The sequence below is a fragment of the Vidua chalybeata genome, chromosome 6 (assembly GCF_026979565.1).
Source record: "Vidua chalybeata isolate OUT-0048 chromosome 6, bVidCha1 merged haplotype, whole genome shotgun sequence".
Lineage (NCBI taxonomy): Eukaryota > Metazoa > Chordata > Aves > Passeriformes > Viduidae > Vidua > Vidua chalybeata.
Genome location: NC_071535.1, coordinates 35,065,969 through 35,087,486, shown reverse-complemented (window position 1 = coordinate 35,087,486; position 21,518 = coordinate 35,065,969). Strand labels below are relative to the sequence as shown.

The 21,518-nt window shown below is 37.8% G+C and overlaps 1 protein-coding gene across 4 annotated transcripts in view; it reads right to left on the bottom strand.

Moving 5' to 3' along the window:
* SIPA1L1 (signal induced proliferation associated 1 like 1) overlaps nucleotides 1-21,518 on the bottom strand; it is a 197,157-nt gene that overhangs the window by 69,303 nt on the left and 106,336 nt on the right. For all 4 annotated transcript variants that reach the window (XM_053945239.1, XM_053945243.1, XM_053945240.1 and 1 more), the window contains one exon: nucleotides 288-2,105. In XM_053945239.1, coding sequence (XP_053801214.1) covers nucleotides 288-1,785 — 1,498 coding nt within the window. In that variant the 5' untranslated portion in view covers nucleotides 1,786-2,105. The remainder of the gene's footprint in view (nucleotides 1-287; nucleotides 2,106-21,518) is intronic.

Genomic DNA, 21,518 nt, shown 5'->3' with positions numbered 1-21,518 from the left:
AGTCTTTCAAGTGTCAACCCCTGCCAACTCCTATGGATATCCAAAGCTGTGTTTGAAGACATTCATATTTTGTAGCCATTGCTACCATATCTATCAGCAATAAAAATCTTCAACATTCTTATACTCCAACACTCTGAAAGACTATGAGATATAGAACATACCATCCGTAAAATACACTATTGAGAAATCTCTAATTCTTGCAAATTCTATTAAGTATCAACTGGATTTTGCATGTATGGAAACAAAAAGTCATTCTTAAAATTCAAGGAGAAATACAATTTACCTACCTTTCTGGTAGAAGAATTTTCGATAATAATATGCACCAAGGTCTACGTGTTCGACAATGTATCTTTTCACTCTGTCTAGATGTAAAATCAGATTCTCCTTGGGAACTTCCAGAACTGCAACTCCAGCATTTGTGCAATGAGAACTCAGAGTCGACTCAAATGAGGCACTTTCACACCCACTGAAGGAACCTGAATTAGATTTGGAAAGGCTGATCTTCCTTTCCCCTTCCCCACCAATCTCATTACGAAAATAAGGACAACTCATCACTAGTTCATTGCTTTTATCGTCCCCCTGGTCCATATTAAGACTTCCTTTTGAATTCAGGTCTTCAGTACTGCCCATTGGAGAATTGAAACTTGCAGAATGGGACAGGGGTCCAGAGACAAGTGATGCTACAGCAGCAGCAGATGCACCTGTCGTTGTGTTCCTTCTTTTAATAACATTATGCCTGTTGATTGCTGCTTCATTTAAATCAAATAAAATACTTTGCACATCATAATGAGCAAAACACTTTGGACAAGTCCAAGGCTTAATGCTATCTTCTGACCTGTTATCTTCAAGATCTGAAGACTTCCCAAGTTCCCCTTCACCTTTGGCATTGCGCAGCTTACGAAAAATAGATGAATCTCCTGTCTCTGATTTTGAGCGTCTCTTGAGCGGCTTCTCCCTTTCCTTAAAGAGTCTCAGGTTTTCCCTTTGAGTAATAGGTCCATCTATCACATCTAGAGAGAATCCTGAACCCTTGCTTCCACTGGCAATCAGAAGCTCACCAAGTTTAGTTGAGCCTGGGCTTCTCTGATCAGACTTTTCATCTTTATAGCCCTTCAGTAAGTCAAAAAAACTTTCCCCTGAAGTCCCCTGCTTATCTATGGAAGATGTGCTGCCATACTCTCTGTGCAGAGATGGTCCAGATTTAAATGTGGGTGAAATACATTCATCAAAACTATCCACATCAAGCTCACTTATGGTGATGTCACTGTTGCTGCGCTGCCGTATTCTGCGAAGAGCTTTCCTTGGGGAACTGGGATAGCCATCGGGTGTAAGAAACCGGGAGTCCAGATTTTCAGATTGTCTGGTCTTGTTTTTAAGTGTGCTCTGGATGCTCTTTAACATGACAGAATCACTAGCATTCAGGTTAACAGAACTTCCCTGACTCCCAGGACTGCTTTTAGAAGACATGCTGTCAAGGCAACTTGATGTTTCAATATCTTGACTAGATCTGCTTGTCTCCTTGATGTTCTCCTTCCTTGGGGGCCAATCAGCAATCCTTGCCCTGACCCCCATTTTAGGGACTCCAGGGGTAGAGGTAACGTGATGGGAACTCTCATTGCGAGGAGGTCCAACCGGCGCCATGACTGCAGATCCTAAGCTGCCATTCTGTGACCTAAAGCGCCTCATGTAGAAGTCATCCGAGTGGACTTTTGAGGTGCCATCTGTTCCGACTGATACTCCGGTGGCAACAGCCCTTTCGGTCTGGGACCGCTTCAAGCTGGTCATGGTCTTTCTGTATGTTGAACCTTAGTAAGTTCCAAAGAAAACCAGAGTCATTTCTGCTTTTTAAATGTACAGTTCTCTTCTGGAGAATAGTCTCCAAAATATACAATGGTTGCATGAGATCTTAATCATGAACATTTAAGGACACAATTAAATGCAGAATGTCCAGAAAATTCAGATATTCAGTAGGTCTTGATAAGCAGTAATTTCCTTTAACTTCTGCATTTTAAGAAGTAGCCATACTCCAATACATTCAAATAGTTTTAACATCACTCGTGCTCCAAAACGTCAGAGGTGTAATTGAATCTCTTATGCTTCTAAGCCTAGGAAAAAAAAAAAAAAAAAAGAGAGAGCAAATCATTAGTTCTTTAATACAGAACTTTTCTGGTAACTGACACTGTCAAGGTAATTTTACATATAATTAATATTTTTAACAAACATGTTTTTAAATCACATTGATCATTATGTCAAAAATGCAGCATGGTGTTGCATGGTGGCAAGGAGTTTCCTAGGTATTGTTGGGTTGCCTTCTGAAAAATGAATGCTGGGTTCTGATTCCAACAAGTACAAACTTTTCCTTTTGAATTGATTTGTGGGTTAGTGAACAGTGTTATGAAGCACAAGTAGGAAGCTTCTCAGCTAAGGATACATACAGCATACATTTCCCAGAGTAATTATGTAAGAGCCAGATCAGGACTCCAATCTTTATAACCAATTTAAAGAATTTACCATTTACAAGTCATACATCCTTGGTTGCCATTAGGTATTAACACTACCTATTCAACTTTCCGATTAATGTTAATATCTGATACATTAACTTAAAGGGAAGCTAATTAGCAAAAAGTGTACAAAATTGTAAGAGAGAATGGTTGTCAAGAACATTTATTTTGTGCTTTGCACAGCCTTATTTGCAAATTAGTTGCATAGTCCAGAATGCATGTATTACCTCTGACCACAGTTTACAACACATAGAAAGGTTAAAGCTAAATAGAAACACATACTTTAAGTAACTTGATATGAAAAGTTTCATTTATTTCCCTGGCTAATAAAATTTTGTCTACCACAGCTCCTGTATTATTCCAGCTTCACAAAGTCACAAAAATTAAATGTTTTCCCATACCTCATCAGTACAGAAGTGATTACAAAGCCTTTAGCACACTGCCCTTTGAGGAGCTAAAAAAACAAACCACAAATACATCCTTGCTGGTAGAAGACAAAGGCATGGGGTTGTCAAGATAAAATCTCGCATTGCTGTGTACATCCTTTAACACAAAGAAGCTAATAATTTTCAAAGGCTGAACCAATCACACAAAATGTGTCCTTTAAATATTTGTCAAAGGTGTGCAGAGATGCTACTGAACCAGCACTGCATTGACAATACAGTATTGTCTAAAATCAAGGCTTTCTAATGCTTCCAGGGAAACCAGCACTTTCTGTAGTCTCAGAACTACAGTACTTTCCACCACACTAATTAAATACCAAGCCAGGGCAATTTCTGCCTCCAAAGGCAACATGTTTAAATTACACTTGCCATAAAAAGCACCTCTTTAAAATAGCTGCTCTTAATATAAAGCTCAACACATAAGAAATACTTAAAATGCAAGCTGACTGCATCACACGTAACAAGAACAGTGCGAGTCACCCAGGGTACTACTGTATTTGCACAGGCATTTACATAAATGCAGCTCTTCTCCTTGTAATGCTGCTACAATCTTAGAATCATGAAATGCTTTGAGTTAGAAGGGACCTTAAAGATCACCCAGTTCCAACACCCCTGCCACAGGCAGGGATGCCACCCAGCAGATCAGTTCTTGAACACCTCCAGGAATGAGCCATCCACAACTCCTCTGGGCAGCCTGTTCCAGTGCCTCAGCACCCTCACAGGAAAGAACTTTTTACTATTTAATTTGAATCTTTATTTTTTTGAGTTTAAAACTGTTCCCCCTTGTGCTATCACTATTTCTTCAGGTAAAAAGTCTCCATCTTTTTCAAAGCCCTCTTTAAGTACTGGAAGGCTACAATAAGGTCTCCTCACAGCCTTCTCTTCTCCAGGCTGAACAATCCCAGCTCTCTCAATCTGTCTTCTCAGAAGAGTTGTTCAAGCCCTCTTATCATCTTCATGGCCTTTCTCTGGACCTGCTCTAACAGTTCCACATGTTTCTTGTCATGAAGAATCCAGACCTGGATGCACTACTCCAGGTGGGGTCTAATAAGGACAGAATACAGGGGAGACTAACATCCCTGGCCTTGCTGTGTTTGATGCAGCCCAGGATACAGCTGGATTTCTGCACTTGCAGCATTATTGACTTCTGTACAGCTTTTTGTCCACCAGGACCCCTGAGTCCTTCTCCATGGGGCTGGTCTCAAAAAGTTCATCTCCCAGCCTGTATTCATGTCTAGGATTTCCCTGACCCAGATGCAGCACCTTGCACTTGGACCTGTTGAACCTCATCAGGTTCTCACAGACCTGCTCCTTTGGCTTGTCGTGTCTTCCTAGATGGCATCCCTGCTTTCCATTGTGTCAGCTGCAGCACTCAGCTCTGTGCTGTCAATAATACTGCTGAAATAACAGGGTTTTTTCTAGTTAAATAATTAGAATAATTTTAGAAAGGCAGTCTACCCATGCTGCTGTTGCAAAACTACTGAATATTCAGCTATAACTTTTTACAATTTTCAAACACTCTCCAACCTAAGAACTAATCAGGCTGGTGAAACAACTTTGTGCACTATCAGATCAAGGAAGGGAAAATGCAAACATTGTATACCATGTGTTTGCCCATACTTTTCAACAGTGCCTATCAAAGAGTGTTTAAGCACTATTAACTTCTATGAAATGGCAACACTTCATAGCACTTCCTAAAGATCTATGCAGGCTTGCTTTTATAGGCAGGACAGAAGGAAAACAGAATGAAAACTGGTAAGGATTTAGGGCAGGAGAACACCAGGATAAGAGGGATTGTAAAGGAGAAGTCAAGCTGAGGGTTGAACATAAAACATGCAGGAGTAGAAGCATCCACTACCACAAGCTGCTCTTCACAGTCTGCAATGAAAGCCAAGATTTGTCCCTCTCTGTTCCCCTTCTACCAACAGTACCTCTGAAAACAAGTATACACCTCCTCCCCCCCAAATGCTGCTCTACTGAAACAGATCACCTAGTAGTACAGGTTTCTCATTAACTTCAGGGCATAAGTTCATGCAGCAACTCTTAAAAATTCCCAAGCTTGGTGATGACCATAAAAGCATCCAAACACCACCATTTTACCCTACCTCCCCAAATTATGTATTTTCCTTTAAAATTTTTCAGGACAACAATCCTAAGTAAGGATATAGATACACAAACACATCTATAATCATGTGAAAAAATATAACTAAGTGGTCTGTGTAACTTACTCTTGACCTGTTGTATACATGGTTTTGTCATTAGTTACGTGACCACACAGTTTATTTTCCAAAGGAAATTCTCTGTTTCTGACTCAGCTTTACACATGTCTCACTCTGGGGACCAGCTGTTTCATGTTCTGTAGGTTTTTGCAGCTGTCCTTCTTCATCTGCTGTAGCAGCTGGAATACAGGCCATAAATGATTACGGTAATACTTAATATCATACCCTGAAAAAATGGACTCCACTGTTGACTGTGTCTATATGAATTAAATCACTATTAAGTAAAATTTTTTCAAGAGTGCAACCACCTGTCCGTGTTTATCCCTCTAGACCTTCCCAGCCTGGTGTCTAATCCAAGACCTAACAGTCTGGTGTAAAAGGTTTGATTAGTTTCAATCAAAATGAAGTGAAAACATTACATTTGATAACATCAGAAATCCCTAAAGCACAGGTCCTGGGTACACTGATTATCAGCTTTAATAAAAATAAACAACAACAGCAATCTGTACTTTAACCTTTTTTAGCATTCATTATTTGCAAAACATGACCACATCAGAGACAGAGCAAATCCCATTTGATTTAAAAGAACGGAAAAACCTGACACAACTTAAATATTAAGTAGCAAAATCACTAACACAGACTATGCATTATATTAAAATTAGTTACAAAATCAGCAGTATGGTACCTACTTCTAAAGCCAAGCGCGGCATTTGTGAAGAGTAACAATTCCTACTTTGTTACCATTTCAATACAGAAGAAATGAATATCTATGCAAACAGAATAAATATGGTGAGGACAAAGTCGCATAACCACGAAAATGTACTTTTCCAGTTCATCTCAACTTACTAAGGAGGCCAGCAAAATCATCAGATGAACAGCTACATATAAAAAGCTGTAGATGAAAACCACATGCAAAAACTACTGAAAGGGTACATGAAAATTTAGTACTGATTATATCAATTGAAAACCTGAATAGAGAGTTAAGAGAATAATCATAAAGCAAATTACCTGCTTATCAGATTGCATACAATAAATAGTAAAGCAGTCCAAGTATCTGTTCAAAATAGGTCTCAGATCCTTAGGACAAATTTTACTCTTAGGTTTTTACCAGTACCAGATGACTAAGTATCTAATCTCAACTCAAAATGAGCACAAACCTATCTTCATCCTTTTCCTTTCTATTTATACCTTTTTAAATCACTTTGCTGTCTCCTCCAAAGCCAAAGATTCAGGTGTAGGACAAAGAACCACTCTTATAAAAGGACCCTGTAGATGAACTCCAAGATGGTTTTGCAGACTCTATCACTCATAAAAGGCAGGGAAGTCAAGGATCTTGATTTCTTATTTGTCATGCCTAAAGTCAGACACCCAGAAAAATGAAGATATATCAGTCAAGATTTCTAGAGAGCTTTGGAATACAAAGCAGCAAACACAAGTAGTTGATCAAGAAGAAATATCTCACTCAATTCAGGATAGTAAAAAAAACCCCTCAACTACTGCACAGTAATCAGTTTCTATCTTGGATCCAGTTAGATAAAGAAGATAATTCAACAACTAGTTGTTAAGGTGAATAGAGGAAAGGAGCTCATGCCTGACACATCAATTCAGTTATCTTGTATTGCGATTTTTAGCTTTAGTTACGTGGAATCATGCTCTTTTTCTCTGCAAAGTAGTGACTTTACCCACAACTGAGTCTTACTTGACAAGATTCAGCAATTCCTCTTACCTGCTGAGAACATGATGAGACTCCAGATTCTGGAATCACAGGTGCTAATGGTCCTAATAATCTGATGTTGACAGAGATAGATTTGGGGGCACCAAATTATTCATGATTGTTCAAATTATTCAAGGAAAGACTTCATACTTCATCAGCCCTCATTATACAGTGGCATTTTAAAATGAAAAATTTGGAAAGGAGTGAATCAGTTTCAACTTCTAGGAAAGTCTTGCTTTTGACAAGCCTCCATACCAAAGATCTGCTCCACTCCAAACAGTAAAACATAGTAGAGGGTGGTAAATGCAACATATTGCCAGGGATACTTTAAAATCACCTAAACTGCAGGGTAAGGAGATCAAAAACACATTTTACAGCAAGCAGTTGTTAAAAACTTGACTGAGATCTTCTCTGTTCCATGGGGTTTACTAAATTACAGTCGATTTAGGAAATGCAGTGCAACAACACACACATTACTGGTAGCAATCCTTGCTAACTTTTACTGGGAAAAGAAATGTCATCAGCATAAACTCCTGAAAAGCAGAAGCTCCTCTAAAACTAGAAAAATAAATGAGAAAAAGGAAAAACATTTTATATATGAAGACTTATCTATTTGTGTCACTAATTCTTACCTGAATTATAACAGATCAAACCCTGGGAGGGAATATTAATTTATCAGCCAATTAAGTTATTATTGTACAAAATAATGTCTAATTGCATTAAATTAATTCCTCAGAGGAGAAAAATTCAATTTAGCCTTTTGAAATACTTTATCTGGTTACCTATTATTAGCTTTATCCTTTTCTTCCCAGGATTACTTCCATCATTGTAATTGCAGGAAAGCTAAAATGTTCATCTTTCTGAGGAAGTTTCTATTACCTGAAAATCTATTTGAAGAATAGTGTTTGCTATTTTGCTAACTCACTTTTTTTTTCCAAACTTAGCAAAATTGCTGGCTTTGTGTTACCTGAGTTTGTGATAACTGTCAGCTCTGCATAGACAGATTCCCTCAACCTCCCCTTCTATTCCCTCCACTTCACCAATTTTTATGTCTACAAAATTTGTCAGTGATTCACACGTCAGCAAGTCTGTGTTTCTGCCTTTTTCTCTGAATGTTTCATTGCACCTTAACCATTAGAAGAAAAATGTTTGCTCTGAGGACACTGGGTGTCATCTGTTGCCATACCTACAATGATCACCTGCACTGATGTGCTAGAATTTAGCACTGCTTTATTCTTAGCTTCATTCTCTGCTGAAGTAGCTGATGCAAATACACACGAACCTAGGAAAGGTTACATTGATTTTAGGATGTAACAGTAATTACTGTGAGTCACTACCACCAGCTTCTGCATTCTTGCAGTATATGCCTCTCTAGAGACACAGCCAAGCTCGCTCTGCTCTCACAGTGGAACATGCGGAAGATGTGCAGCCACTAGAAAAGGGTGCCGAGTTGAGCACTGTGGCACTCAGTAGAATTTGCTCCCCCAGGTTTCAAGCCCTGGTAACCATGGTTGTAAACCATCAGCTGGCTCAGAGCACAGTGAACCACCTGGCCTCCCTGTGCAGAAGACCATGAACTCACACTCAATAATCATAATCTCCTGCAGTCAGTGGTAAATGCTTGTGACATAACAGGATGGTAAATGAAGCATAATAAAAGCTGTCAAACTGAGACAGATATAGCAACACAGGGGACAGTAATCTCCCACCTGTGCACTTCAGCACATTTTGCTCTGTTATGATTTCACACTCATTATTCATCAAGCAAACACAACAATATCTCAAAGCCAGAACTGCACCCTCTGTTTTCACATCTATTTCATATACATTAATCAAGACATGGATATCACAATTCTCAAGTGTACGAGTAACTGTTGCTGAAACAAATACTTAAAAACTCCTTCTAACTGAGACAGAAAGGAAGAGTGAAAAGAGGACTGCACATGGTCATTCCTACTTCAACACGCTGTTCCATTTTGGTACCAGTGTCAGCCATCTAGTTAATTAAGTGCAGAATCCCTTTCCTGGAAGCTAAATTACAGGATCTGAAAGAGAAATAATGACAAGTCTTACTGTATGCTATACTGTATTCTATTCCTGGAACAAAACAGAGAAGCAGCATTTTTTTTAAAATAAGAAAAGGGAAGTTAAAAATCAAACTGTTTTGCAGTTGGTAAAAAGTTGCTTTCTTTGGAGATGGTATCTGTGAGTTGGAATAACTTGCTCTTGTGTTACCACTGATGTAAACTCATTTCCTAGAGAGCAAGCACTCTTTAAAAAGTAAATTGTGATAGTCTGCTTTTTGTGTACATACATCTACATATATTTACACACAAGATGTTAATGCTACATTTCTAAAGCTTCACAAGTACTTAAATATAACTTAAGCAAACCTGGGTAATTAACCCTCTTGTCATTCAAAGACTTTCCACAATTACTAGTGTTTTACACTAGTAAATGTGCTTAATGAACTGCATTCACTGTTGCTATATGAAGAAAACAAAATTAAAGCTAAATCTATCACACATTCATTCAGGAAATTTTGACTCTAATAACCTGGAATATGCCCAGCAGCATGAATCTTTTAGGTATTCAGATTATTCGAACCTTAGGCAAATAAAGACAGCACAAAATAATTATACTGAAAATTACAGCCCAAACTATAAAGTCATACAAGAGCTACAGAGAGCAACAAAGAGATTCTTTTTACAGTTCACATGTTTGAACAGATAAGAAAGCATGTAATTTTCAAACAATCCTTGCAAAAAGTACAGCAGTTTCCATTTCAAGTGACTGCCACATCCAGTCAAGTGTGCAACACCAAGAAAGGAAGTCAATTAGAAACCTTAGAGAAAGACAGTAATTTGTAGCAAAAACTTGACCTTTTTTTTTTTAATCCTATGATTGTAAACAACTGCAATATTCAAATTGAAATGTACTCAGTGGAACCCTCCACAGCCTTTCAATAAGAATCCTTTGGGGAAAAAAACTAAAAGCTCAGTAATATTCTTTTCATCAATATGCCAATTTATCTTTTTCTAATCGCAAGTTTTGTATTACTATACTGCTAAGCTCTTGAAAGCATACTGGTGTATCAGTATAAAGAACATGATCTAAGAGTGCAGATAAACAAAAAGTAAAAATAAACAAACTCCCCCTAATAAAGGTAGGTTAAAACAAAAGGCTTAAAGAAAAAAGTTAACTGTTTATTTAGATACTGATATTAGAAACAAAACAAAAAATTAGTAAGCAACAGATTTTATAAGAAAGCAAGAATGATTTCACGTTTGTATGTTTTCCATTCTTTGCATTTTACTCTTAGACCATCAGTTTCATACTTTGCCTAGAATCATTTCACTCACAAACATGCAATCCCATTTACAAGCCAAACTCTGGTGTCCTTTCAGTGGAACACTGAAATAGGCTTCAAAATCAGTTATGTATCGATTTCCAAAAGGATTCTAAAATGATTGCCACTAGCAACCACCTAGATCACTGTTAGAGAGATATTGATGGATTACTGCATGCTGCATTTCTCCCATATACTCCACCCCAAAGTGGGAAACTGAATACTGGGTGCAATCTTCTTTTTTGAACTACATTTTGTGTTTTCTGAAGCCTACTTTATCCATACAAGCAAGCAAAAATGACAACCAGATGAAATAACATATTACTTCACATAATTAAACTGTTGACATAGAAGGCATGGCAACGGATTCAGTAAGTCACATATTTTTAGAGCAGTGCTTATGACAACCCCTCCCAGTGCTCCAGTGTAACAGATCCTCCTAAACTAAAAAGGCTGTGGTCTTTGTCCAAGGAAGATGTTTATTTACTTGTTTGGTTTCATTCAGAGTTAAAGTCAGGGTCATCCCACAGACCAAGAAATAAAACCATCTCAGATTACCATTTGACATGCATGCTGTGTAAATCTAACCTTATGAGAAATCCTAAATCCACCAGAATTAAAAAAAAAAAAGCTTTCAGGCTTCTCTAACTCTTATATAACATAAGAAGGCATAACATCAGAGATCCCTGGGGATAATTCACTTTCCTGTTTTTGATAAAATACATATAAAAAGCTTTTTGTCCTTGACAACCACATTTATTTTCTAAATATATACATTACATATGTATTTTCCAAAATACCATATTCATGAATATAAAGGAATAAAGAGTTCAACCTCCACATAGGATTGTATATAGCTTTTTTTGGTTAATCTTCCTTTAAAATGTAATTTAAAATTAAGACTAAAAGAAACACAGTTTTAAGTAAGACTTCACCAGTTTTCACCATCTGAAAAATACGGATGGGACCATACAACTGACAGGAAACAATTGACAGGCATTTAAGAGCACTAGGTGTTCCATCACCAGGTTACAAAGATGAGTGTGTTACATCCATTACTGATATCACTTCAAAAACTGCAAAGGATGTCTGAAGCTTTCAGTGTGAAAAGCAAAAGAATGACATATAAATCTGCAAACAGCTCCAAAAACCTAGCAGGGAACAGAGTACAACTACAGAAAGCTTGTACTCTGCTAAATTAACAAATATCACAATGGCATCCCCCTTTTCTGTATGGGAATGTACACAAAAACATGAGGCAAAAGCCAGACTGGTAGTACATAAAACTATTATTCTACATCTAATATTCAAGTACTAATAATGATGAATAAAACAATATAGAAAGGGACAAAAACCTGCGTGTGAAAACACTCAGTTACTCAGCAGAAATCTGCATCCTGCATGATTGCAACATTTATGGTTTAGAAAACAGTAAAGGTAGATATAAATATTTTAGTTGATTCATTTCTTTTGAGGGCTGTGCTACGAGTGGCTGTTCAGGCTGGATTTCACAGGACTTAGAAGAAGAACTCTTCATATGCAGAAAACCAAGAAAGGTTACTTGGAAAATGTCTCAGCAGTGACCAACAGGTCTGATGATGTGGGTACATTATGTTCTACAGTCCTATCACAAACTATATGGTCAAAGCAACTGAGAGCATCCAAGCAGACAGCACTTCTGTTTTAAAGACAGCCATACCAGTCACTCACTGAGGGCAGAGAGTTATCTCCAGCAACTGCAACAGGAAAATAATACCTACTTGGCCACCTACATCGACTCTTCAGGAGTGATTGTGAAAGTCTGTGCACAGCTCATTGTGTGAAGCAACCTACACTAAATTGCAATACCAGGGAGAAGCAAATAAGCAATTCAAGTCAGGAATCCAGACAGTCAAGCTGGCAAATCAGGATACAAACTGAGAAGAGCAAGCAAGGTGGCAGCAACATCTAAAAATACACTTTGCAATTTAAATAGGAATCAGTCTATTACAAGCACACATATGCCAGCAGTACTGGCACTTCATCCATATATTCTTAAACCTAAGAAGAAAATTTAGGTGGATGGTTGGATACTACCAGTTGTCTCAAAGCATAAGTAAACCTGCGTGTGTTTGACCTGCTCACCTGTCCATGCAGATCTAGCCCAAGACCCAAATTACTCCTTACAAGATTTATTTGCTTTTCTCGTAAGTTGGGCTACAACAACTCACAGATACCACAAAAATAAGCCTCCAGCCAAACATCCCAAATATAGTCCAGCATGCTCATTTGAGATTTTTTTCATTATAATCTAAGGAAGTATGATGGAAAAATCTTTTTGCCTTATGTGATTTTTTTTTCTCCAGTCATGGTCAGTCATTTTCAAAAGAAAATATCTACATCTGTTCCTGGTTCACATGCATGAAAAACATTTTATAAAATGAAAACAGATTTGAAATAATTTAAATTCCAGTACTAAACCTTCAAAAGTAAATTACCTACAGAAAGTACATGTGTGGGTGTATTCCTGTTTCACTGCATCAACAGCCTTAATCAGGCTTGCATACTATTTCTGATTATGGTTCATTATATAAAATCACGTTGATAACACTTCAGCAAGAACATTCCTTAACCCTTTCTCAAAAAGGAAATATCATTCTTGCACCAGTTTTCACCCTTGCTGTCTGTGTTTGGGGATGACTTTCTCCAGCCGCCCCTGACCTTGTGGAAGCCATGACAGCCAACTGTAAACCACAGGAATCTCCTTGGAACTCTCCAGCAGTGAAACGGCTGCGGCTCCTCCCTGTGCTGAGTACGGTGACTCCTGCAGACGACTCCTCAGCTCCACTTGCCTCTGCAACCCCCAAGTCCTTGGAGATCCTCCCCAAAAAGCAGACTTTGAAAGCTAATTTGCCTCCCTGCCATGTGAAGTCAAAATTACTCCAGTTGCATCAACTGGAGCCACATATCTCCAGCTCACAAACTGCAGGCCCTGCTCAGAGTTGTCAGGAGTAGTTAAGAATACAAACACTAATTTGAAGCCCAGTGTGCCTTTTTTGATTCACAGGGCTGCATTTTCTTAAGCATGTGCGGTTTCTTTTTTGGTTTTGTATCTATTCTTCTATTACTCCAAAATGGGGATTTTATCAATATAATGTATTTTCTGTTAGTCAGATCAATATCAGAAAACTGCTTGAAAATATCAGCAATTGTGAAGCTTAACTTAAAATTTCTCAGCAGAATTTCTGACCAGAAAAGGATCGTACCTGTGCTCCACAATCTTCTTGTTAAATTTCAAGATAAATTGGGTCTTGATTTGAGTTCACCCTGTAAAGACTAGATGATTTTATACATTGAAAAACTTTGCTCAGTGATACCATCACTATTAAAAGCAACTCACCATTCTATACTTCAACATGGAATTTTTTTCTAGAGAAAAGCTTTCAGAGAAATGGTTGTTTTTTATGACAATTTCAGTAGCTGATTCAGTGAACAGTCTGATGCTAGCACTACTCAGTTTTCATCATAATGCAAAACTTTATACTCACACTAAAGAAATCCTCTTCAGTAATTACATGAGTTTAAGTCTCTAGGATTTTACAGGAAGATTCAAATATAATTAAGCTGTTTTATGTGCACAAATGTGTTTGGAGGAGGGTTGTGGGGAAAGGGAAAAAATGAAAAAAAATACCCCATCAGCTCAATTTGCATTGTAGCCCTCAGAAAGTGAACTCTATTCTTCAAGCCTATCGTGAGCACAGCAATGAGATTAGAGCAGAGAAATCTATTTGGAGCTGGTTGCACACACACACAAAAAAAAAGATGTCACACCCAGAACCACTGTATGGCAAAATCTACAGATACTTTTTTTTTTTCACTTCTTTGTACTTCATGCCAACCATACAGTCATCATTTACCAAATTCAGTGAGTCAGTTTTTGAAGTAGTGAGACATGGCTCAAAATATAATCACAGTTTTAAAACTGCCTGATAAGCATGGATTCTGAAGATCACAGATGTGCTTCAAAATACTAACTTTTATAATGAAAATATTTAGTTTCCTCCCAAGTAAAGTACTTAGATTGGTTTCTGCTCCCCTATACGTAAATACAGACTTGCCAGAATTTCCATTGAGGATGAGCACTCATTCTAGTTAAAAATCTCTCTGAAATGAAACATAAAATTTCTAATAGTCTTGAGTGGTTCAGTTCAGAAAAGGGAATAAGTTTTTGGTGAATCTTTTCTTTCATATTAGGAAAAAAAAAATGAAGTACTGGAAGAAATTCTACCATGAAACAAAATAGACTTCTAAATCTTGACTGTGTTTTTGAAGTTCTGAAAGGGTGGGGGAAACTTGTGTGCTAAAAAGTCATGGTGTGACCACTGAAATATTACAAACAGTTCTCTTACCACAGAAACAGAAAATTTCTATAAAGCAACCAACAAAAATGCATGATTAGTTATCAATCATAACCATGATTTATGGATGCCAAAACCTAGCTTAAAAAGTGGTCAGGTAAGTTCATATACAAAAAATGTCATCAGGGGTTTCAAGTGCAAATAGTTCAACATGAAGTTGGGGAAGTTCCTCAGTCAGACTTGTAGAAACTAGGAAAACACAGCATGAGATATGCAACTATTTGTTTGCTCCTACCTTTCTCTTCCATACAAACAGATACAGCACTTGCCTGATTCAGAACTGCCCTTGGCTATATTCTTACATAAGATGAAATCACCAAGTTTTATTAGTAAGAGAAATTAGCTTAAGGGAATAATGTTTTTGTATTGCCATCTCAGATGAAAAGCAGGAGCTTTTCAGGAGCCCTGAAGACTTGAAACTTGCACTGGTCCAAAGCTTCAGTTGAAAACTTGGCTATTACTTCTGTATTGCAAATCTGTCTCGCAAAATCCACATGCTACTCTACTGCAATTGCTTTTTAAAAGGATCATTAGGTCAGAACAGCCCATAAAATAAAACAAACAAAGAAACAAGTAAGGAACATAACAGAATATGTTTGGGGAATGTCAGTATAGCCTAATGCAGCTTCTGGAAATTAAATTACTTTCAGAAGTAGGTTGACTTCAAAATACTCATTTAAGACCTATGGCTCAAGCATCAGCTATTGACAAGGCTGTCTGTCAAATTACAAAAAAATAAGCATTTTCATGTTTTGCCAATTTGCAAGTATATGCAATCAGAGCATGAGGACTACCACTTAACAGGTTATTTTAAAAGCTAGCTTCAGGACTTCTCCTATGACAACAATTGCTCTAACAAAAAATTCTTTCCTTTAAAGTCCTGTTCTTATTCTACTGAACCTAAACCACAAGCATTTAAGTAAAGTCTTCTCTGAATTACCCCCTAAAGGAGAGTTTGGGTCTGTCCTTACTGATTATAGATTAAGTCTACAAAACCACACTCTCTAAACTACCATTAATTAGCTAGAGTGGCACTCTGCACCCACAGCTCACAGACAGAAAACCTTTTGACAAAGCCATGGGAGATAATAGGATGATGTAAACCAAAAACAGAAGAGTGGAATGGTACAAGGTTATTTTAGCAGTCAGAGGATCTGAATAATAAAAAAATAAACAGCAAAGGAAAAGAACGTGCCTGAAAAGACAAGAAACCTAATATCTTCTTTTCCTTAATGTTATTTATCTATTCATTTATCACAGCCAATAATGAAACAACTACAAAGCTTTCTTTCTAAAACAGAAGAGAAAGCTTTGATTTCAAGGTGAAAAGTATATTATATACCATCAACAGCACCTAACTTAAACTGAAAAATCTGCATACACCAGGAGATATTACAGAGCTGTGCACTGCCAGTATGCAACAGTACTGTATAACTGATCATGAAGAAAAAAAAAAAAAAGCTTGTGATTCTGACATATTCTAAATTAACTTTGCAAAGAGGGCACCAGGAACAGACCGGTATCGCCATTTTCCAAACCACGTTGTTTGAGAATCAGTATCATAACTTCCCACTCACACTAAGTCATTGCATCAACTCCCACTAACTCTATCTTAACTTCAAGAAGAAAGTTATCAGTTCAAAGTATGCCAAGAGAAAAATATTTTAGTTGTAAGTATAGGTGGAATGAGAACAAAATAGGAAAGTGCAGTGAGAGAGAAAAAAAAAAGCAGAATTTAAGGCTGCATGCAAAGAACCTGGAATGATTCTGCATTAGTGCTAATACATATGAAAATTAAATCAATGGATCTCCTTCCACTGCTCCTGCAAATCATCACTTAGAGATTAAAACATCTGGGAATCATGGAATAACATCCCTTTGAATACATGTAATAATCTCAGTTACATGATGCTAAAATTCTCAAGTTCATTACACTTGATGGATTGAATATGGTGATTATTGCTGCTGTGAGAATTAGGTTTTAGCAATCCTGATTACATCTGAAATCTTTGTGAAAACTATTCACCTTCCAATGCAGATGAAGAAAAAAAATTTTGAGGAACAGAAGAGAGTTTTAATTCTTCAGTTAAAATTCTTCAATTCTTCCTGTTACTTAGCACTGTGTTTTCATCTAAATTACATACCCAAAGTAAAGTAATGCAGTCCTAAATTACTAAAGCATTTGAAGAAAGGAATAAATTATAAAAAGAATGTTTATTTTAAAATACAGTGTCCTGGTTTTGGCTGGGTTAATTTTCTTCATAGTGGCTGGTATGGGGACGTGTTTTGTGTTTTGGATGTGTGCTGAACACAGGGTTGATAATATAGAGATGTTTTTGTTATTGCTGAGCAGGGCTTACACAGAGCCAAGACCTTTTCTGCTTTTGGTACAGCCACACCACATTGGTGAGGAAGTTGGGGGTGCATGGGAGGCTGGGAGGGGACACAGCCAAGGGCAGATGACCCCAGCTGACCAAAGGGATATTCAGGACCATCTGACATCATGCCTACTATATTAAGCTGGGGGAAGAAGGAGGAAGAGTAGGACATTTGAAGTGATGGTATTTGTCTTCCCAAGTCACCGTTGCATGTGATGGGGCTCTGTTCTCCTGGAGATGGCTGAACACCTGCCTGCCCATGGGAAGCACTCAGTTAATTCCCTGTTTTGCTCTGCTTGTGTGAACAGCTTAAGCTTTCTCAATTAAACTGTCTTTATCTCAGTCCAGGAGTTTTCTACCTTTTACCCTTCCAATTCTCTCCCCAATCCTGATGATGGGGGAGTGAGTGAGTGGCTGCATGGGGCTTGGCTAGTGCCTGGGGTTAAACCACTACAGTTTCATTTATTTCCATTGTATGAATACTATTTTTATTTTGATACACTTTCAGCTATAGAACATTAACCTACAGCCCTAATGAAATACCAACAGAACCCAACTCACATCAAGAGTAACACCTTCCTCCCTTCCTCACGTCTCCCCAAACAGGAGGTCAGAAGTAGGTTGACTTCAAAATACTCATTTAAGACCTATGGCTCAAGCATCAGCTATTGACAAGGCTGTCTGTCAAATCATAAAAAATAAGCATTTTCATGTTTTGCCAATTTGCAAGTATATGCAATCAGAGCATGAGGACTACCACTTAACAGGTTATTTTAAAAGCTAGCTTCAGGACTTCTCCTATGACAACAATTGCTCTAACAAAAAAGATGACGTTTAGGTCAAATAATTACTTGAAATAACCACTTTGTACACAACCAAACCAAGCAGTACACCAGGCTGTCCCACAAAAGATGTGCAACAGCAAGGTATTAAATTCTTTAAGCAGATGGAAACAAAAAGCTCATCAATAAGGAGCTCCCATTATCAACAAGCTACAGTTTTGGCCAGAGAACACATTACTGTGGTACGCACTGCTTCTCTGATGAAGTCATTAGCCAGAATAAAAACAGATATCTTAGCAGTATGGATCTCTCTTCAAGAAAGGGGTCCCTTCTGGATCTTTTTACTTTATGTATATAGGAAGAAATTAAGGCACTGTCAGTCAGTAATGAAAGACTGACAAAAATCTGCTGTGAAACAATCCTCAAGTTCATCTTCCATTTAAGAAGAAAACAAGCAGGTATCTCAAATGTAATTACACACATTTATTTCCAACTGTCTTCCCATTACCTCAAAATCTCAGTGTTATTTCCTTTTTCTCCAAAATCAAGGGCTAAAGTTGATTTCTATATCCTTGATGTACACAAATGTGCATGCATTAATAAATCAAGCATACTAGTGGGTTTCCTGTGAAGTGAGACAGAAACTTTAGTCACTGGCTCTATTAACCTGCATAGCAACTGGATTTCCCTTCCATGCTCCTTCCTAAGGATGCATGCAGGAATGTATCAAAATTTTTTATAATAGACAACAGAATGACTCTGATTTGCTTACCAAGTAAAAACTGAAAACAAAAACATGAAAACCAAGTATTTAAAAGATAAAGAGGCGCAAATGTAGCCTCCTCCTCTACTTCTTCCAAATTATGAGATTAATGTGTTTTTTGTACTATGTAAAGTGCTAGAATGCAAGAGAATTGGGACATTAATCATCCTACACACCATGCCATCTTCACATTTAGGTTCAATTTTTATTATTCCTGCACTACATTTTCATCACTGGCTCCCTCTACTAAGTCAGTGGTAGGAGATAAGAGAATCAGAGGACAGTGGTATTTCAACTAGTTATGGCTGTGTCAATGAAGAACTTGCAGCAAGAAGGAAAAATCCAACTGAAAGTGGGGAACAGCATAAAACAAACTTTTCTCTGCCTTTTGCCAAAGGTTATTCTTTGGCCTGGTGTAGTAAGGGAGAGAGAATTTGCTACAGAGATTCAGGAGACTGAAACAAAATCCTGTGCACCATTAAAATCCTATTGAGCACATTCATGTGTGAAATCCCAATAATGCAAAGAATTTGTGCTGGCCATCTCATTAATGTTGAAGGTTTCAACACAGCAACAACTTTTATCTGATAACCTATAGCTCTAACAACCAGAGAGAAACACATAAATAGAATGCATTGAAATGCCTACACTTCCAAATTTTTCTAAACAAAATGATGTTTCTGTGATTCCTTACAAACTGAGAGCTTACAGAGTTTCATAATTTGCATGGTTCTGGAGCTGGCTTCTCAGATCAATTATTGAACCAATGCTGATGTGCTTTAACAACTGCTTGTCATTTACAGAAGTTAAGGCAGTTATGAACTGGAGGACAGCATTAATCCTAATCAGCTTTGATCCCCTCACCAGAAAAGACCTGGATCATCCCTCTGTTAAAGATTTCTCAACTTAGTGTTTAGGAGATCCCCTGTTAGGAATTCTTTTGAGTTCTTGTCTTGTGCTGCCATGAACTTCCTGAACATCCACATCTGTGTAACACTCTTCTCAGAGAAACCTGGGAAAAAAGGAATCAATAAAATTATAGCAGTCTCCTGTCAAATAATTTATCCTGATCATAGAACTCACAAAAGGAGGAACAGTTTGGGTAAACTGCAGGATCAGGAACACGCCATATAAGGAACCTGTGTTCTGCTTTGTACAGTCTTTTCCTCTCTGTTCTTAAATTCAGTGGGTTTTATGCTTTGGGTTTGTTGGGTTTTTTTGTTGGTTTTTTTTTTTTTAATTGCACTCCAACACAGATAAGGTAACTGAGCTGTTTCTATGAAACCAAGCTGTATGCTCCAACTGAAAGAATAAACTCCTAAAACACCACTGGTCCCAGTGGAACAAACTGGGCTAAAAAAGAAGAGAACATAAAAGACGGAAAGAAACTAAACCATTACCTCCCACCCTGCAGCCCTGACTCTCATTACCAATGGAGTCAATGGTTGCTGAGGCCAAGGGGCCCCATTGATTAGTACAGTCCCGCTTGCTCTCCTCTCTGCAGTAGATGTATGTGTACATCCTTTCTGTACATGAAAGACTAGAGCTGGAACCAAGCCTGCAGATGCACGCTGCCTGGCAAAGCAAGTGGCAGCAGCTTGTGGAGCCACCCAAGATGGCTAAGGGCTAGATTTGACCCAGCCATTTCTCAGTGAATGTCTAGACTACCTCCTCAATAAGGCACCAATTTCACAATTTACTCCATACCAAGATCTTTACACCTCTCATTGATGTGAAATCAGCAGGCAGTTAATATCCAAAATGTTGGGTGAATGTTTTTTTTTCCCTTTTGGGGTGAAGGATAAGGAGTAAAAAAGAGGGATGGACGGATAGGCAAATCTAGTCACAAAAGCCTCACTTCCTTAGCAAACAGACTAAATGTAAGAGATCCCCTTGAAAAATAAACCAACACACTAGGGAAAGAATTTACATAGTGAAAATTCTTGTATGTTGACAAAGAACAGAAACTTCAAAAGAAGTACTTGTCAAAAGACCCAATCTAACAGTGCACCAGGTAGGCCATGAAGTCTTCACATGACAGGGCTGCTTTTCACATGTCTTTAAACGTGAAGCCAGTAGCTGCTAATTGGTAAGAATGGAGGAGATCCCACCCAACACCTGCTACAGCAATTTGGTTTAATAGCAGTCCTTGGGCAGCTTTGACAATTACTCCCACAGTCCCCTGTGAGAGACTAATGGTTTGCTAAAAATAAACCCAGAGATTAGCGTCTACCTGAGCAGCTATCGACAGAAGGCGATATTCAACAACCCTGTGGTGATCTGAGGTCCAGACTTCAAAGGATTTCATCCTGCATCTAGAGATTTGGGTAAAATGGCAGGATGCAATATTACTTTTTGTTAATTTTATTATTTTCTACAGCCTTCATCGTAGCACACAGTAATAATGTCCACACTTATGCAGTAGGGAATAATCAGTACCCACCTCAATTTGTGTACAGTAGCTGCTAAAAGCTGAAGGTGCCAAGAAACCTAAGATGACAAAGCAAAACACAGCCCCTCCTCCAGCTGTACCAGCAATTAGTGACATTTTCACTGGTATGTGAATCTTTAGCAAGCAGACCAAGACTTACCAAGTCACAATGGCAGGGAAGGATGGGAAAAATAGCAGAAAATACCTTTTACAATTTTTCTGAATATGATATATAATATGGTTGTCAAAACCATCAATCAATAGCTTGTATGTAGGATGCAAGTAACAAAAAACACATCAGTCTTCCAAAAGAATTGCTCTTATCTGTTTTAAAATACAGGAACTATCAGACCACAAAAGCAGCCAATATAAAAAAGAAAGCATTTTTAAAACCACATATTTATTTAGTTCTGTAAGAAAATGTCTGACTTAATGACAAAAAAAAAATATACAGATTAAGTGTTGCCTCACATTAAATACTAGGAAAACAATCTAAATTTATAGTGGGAAAATTTAATCTTTTGTCAGACACCAAAGGAAA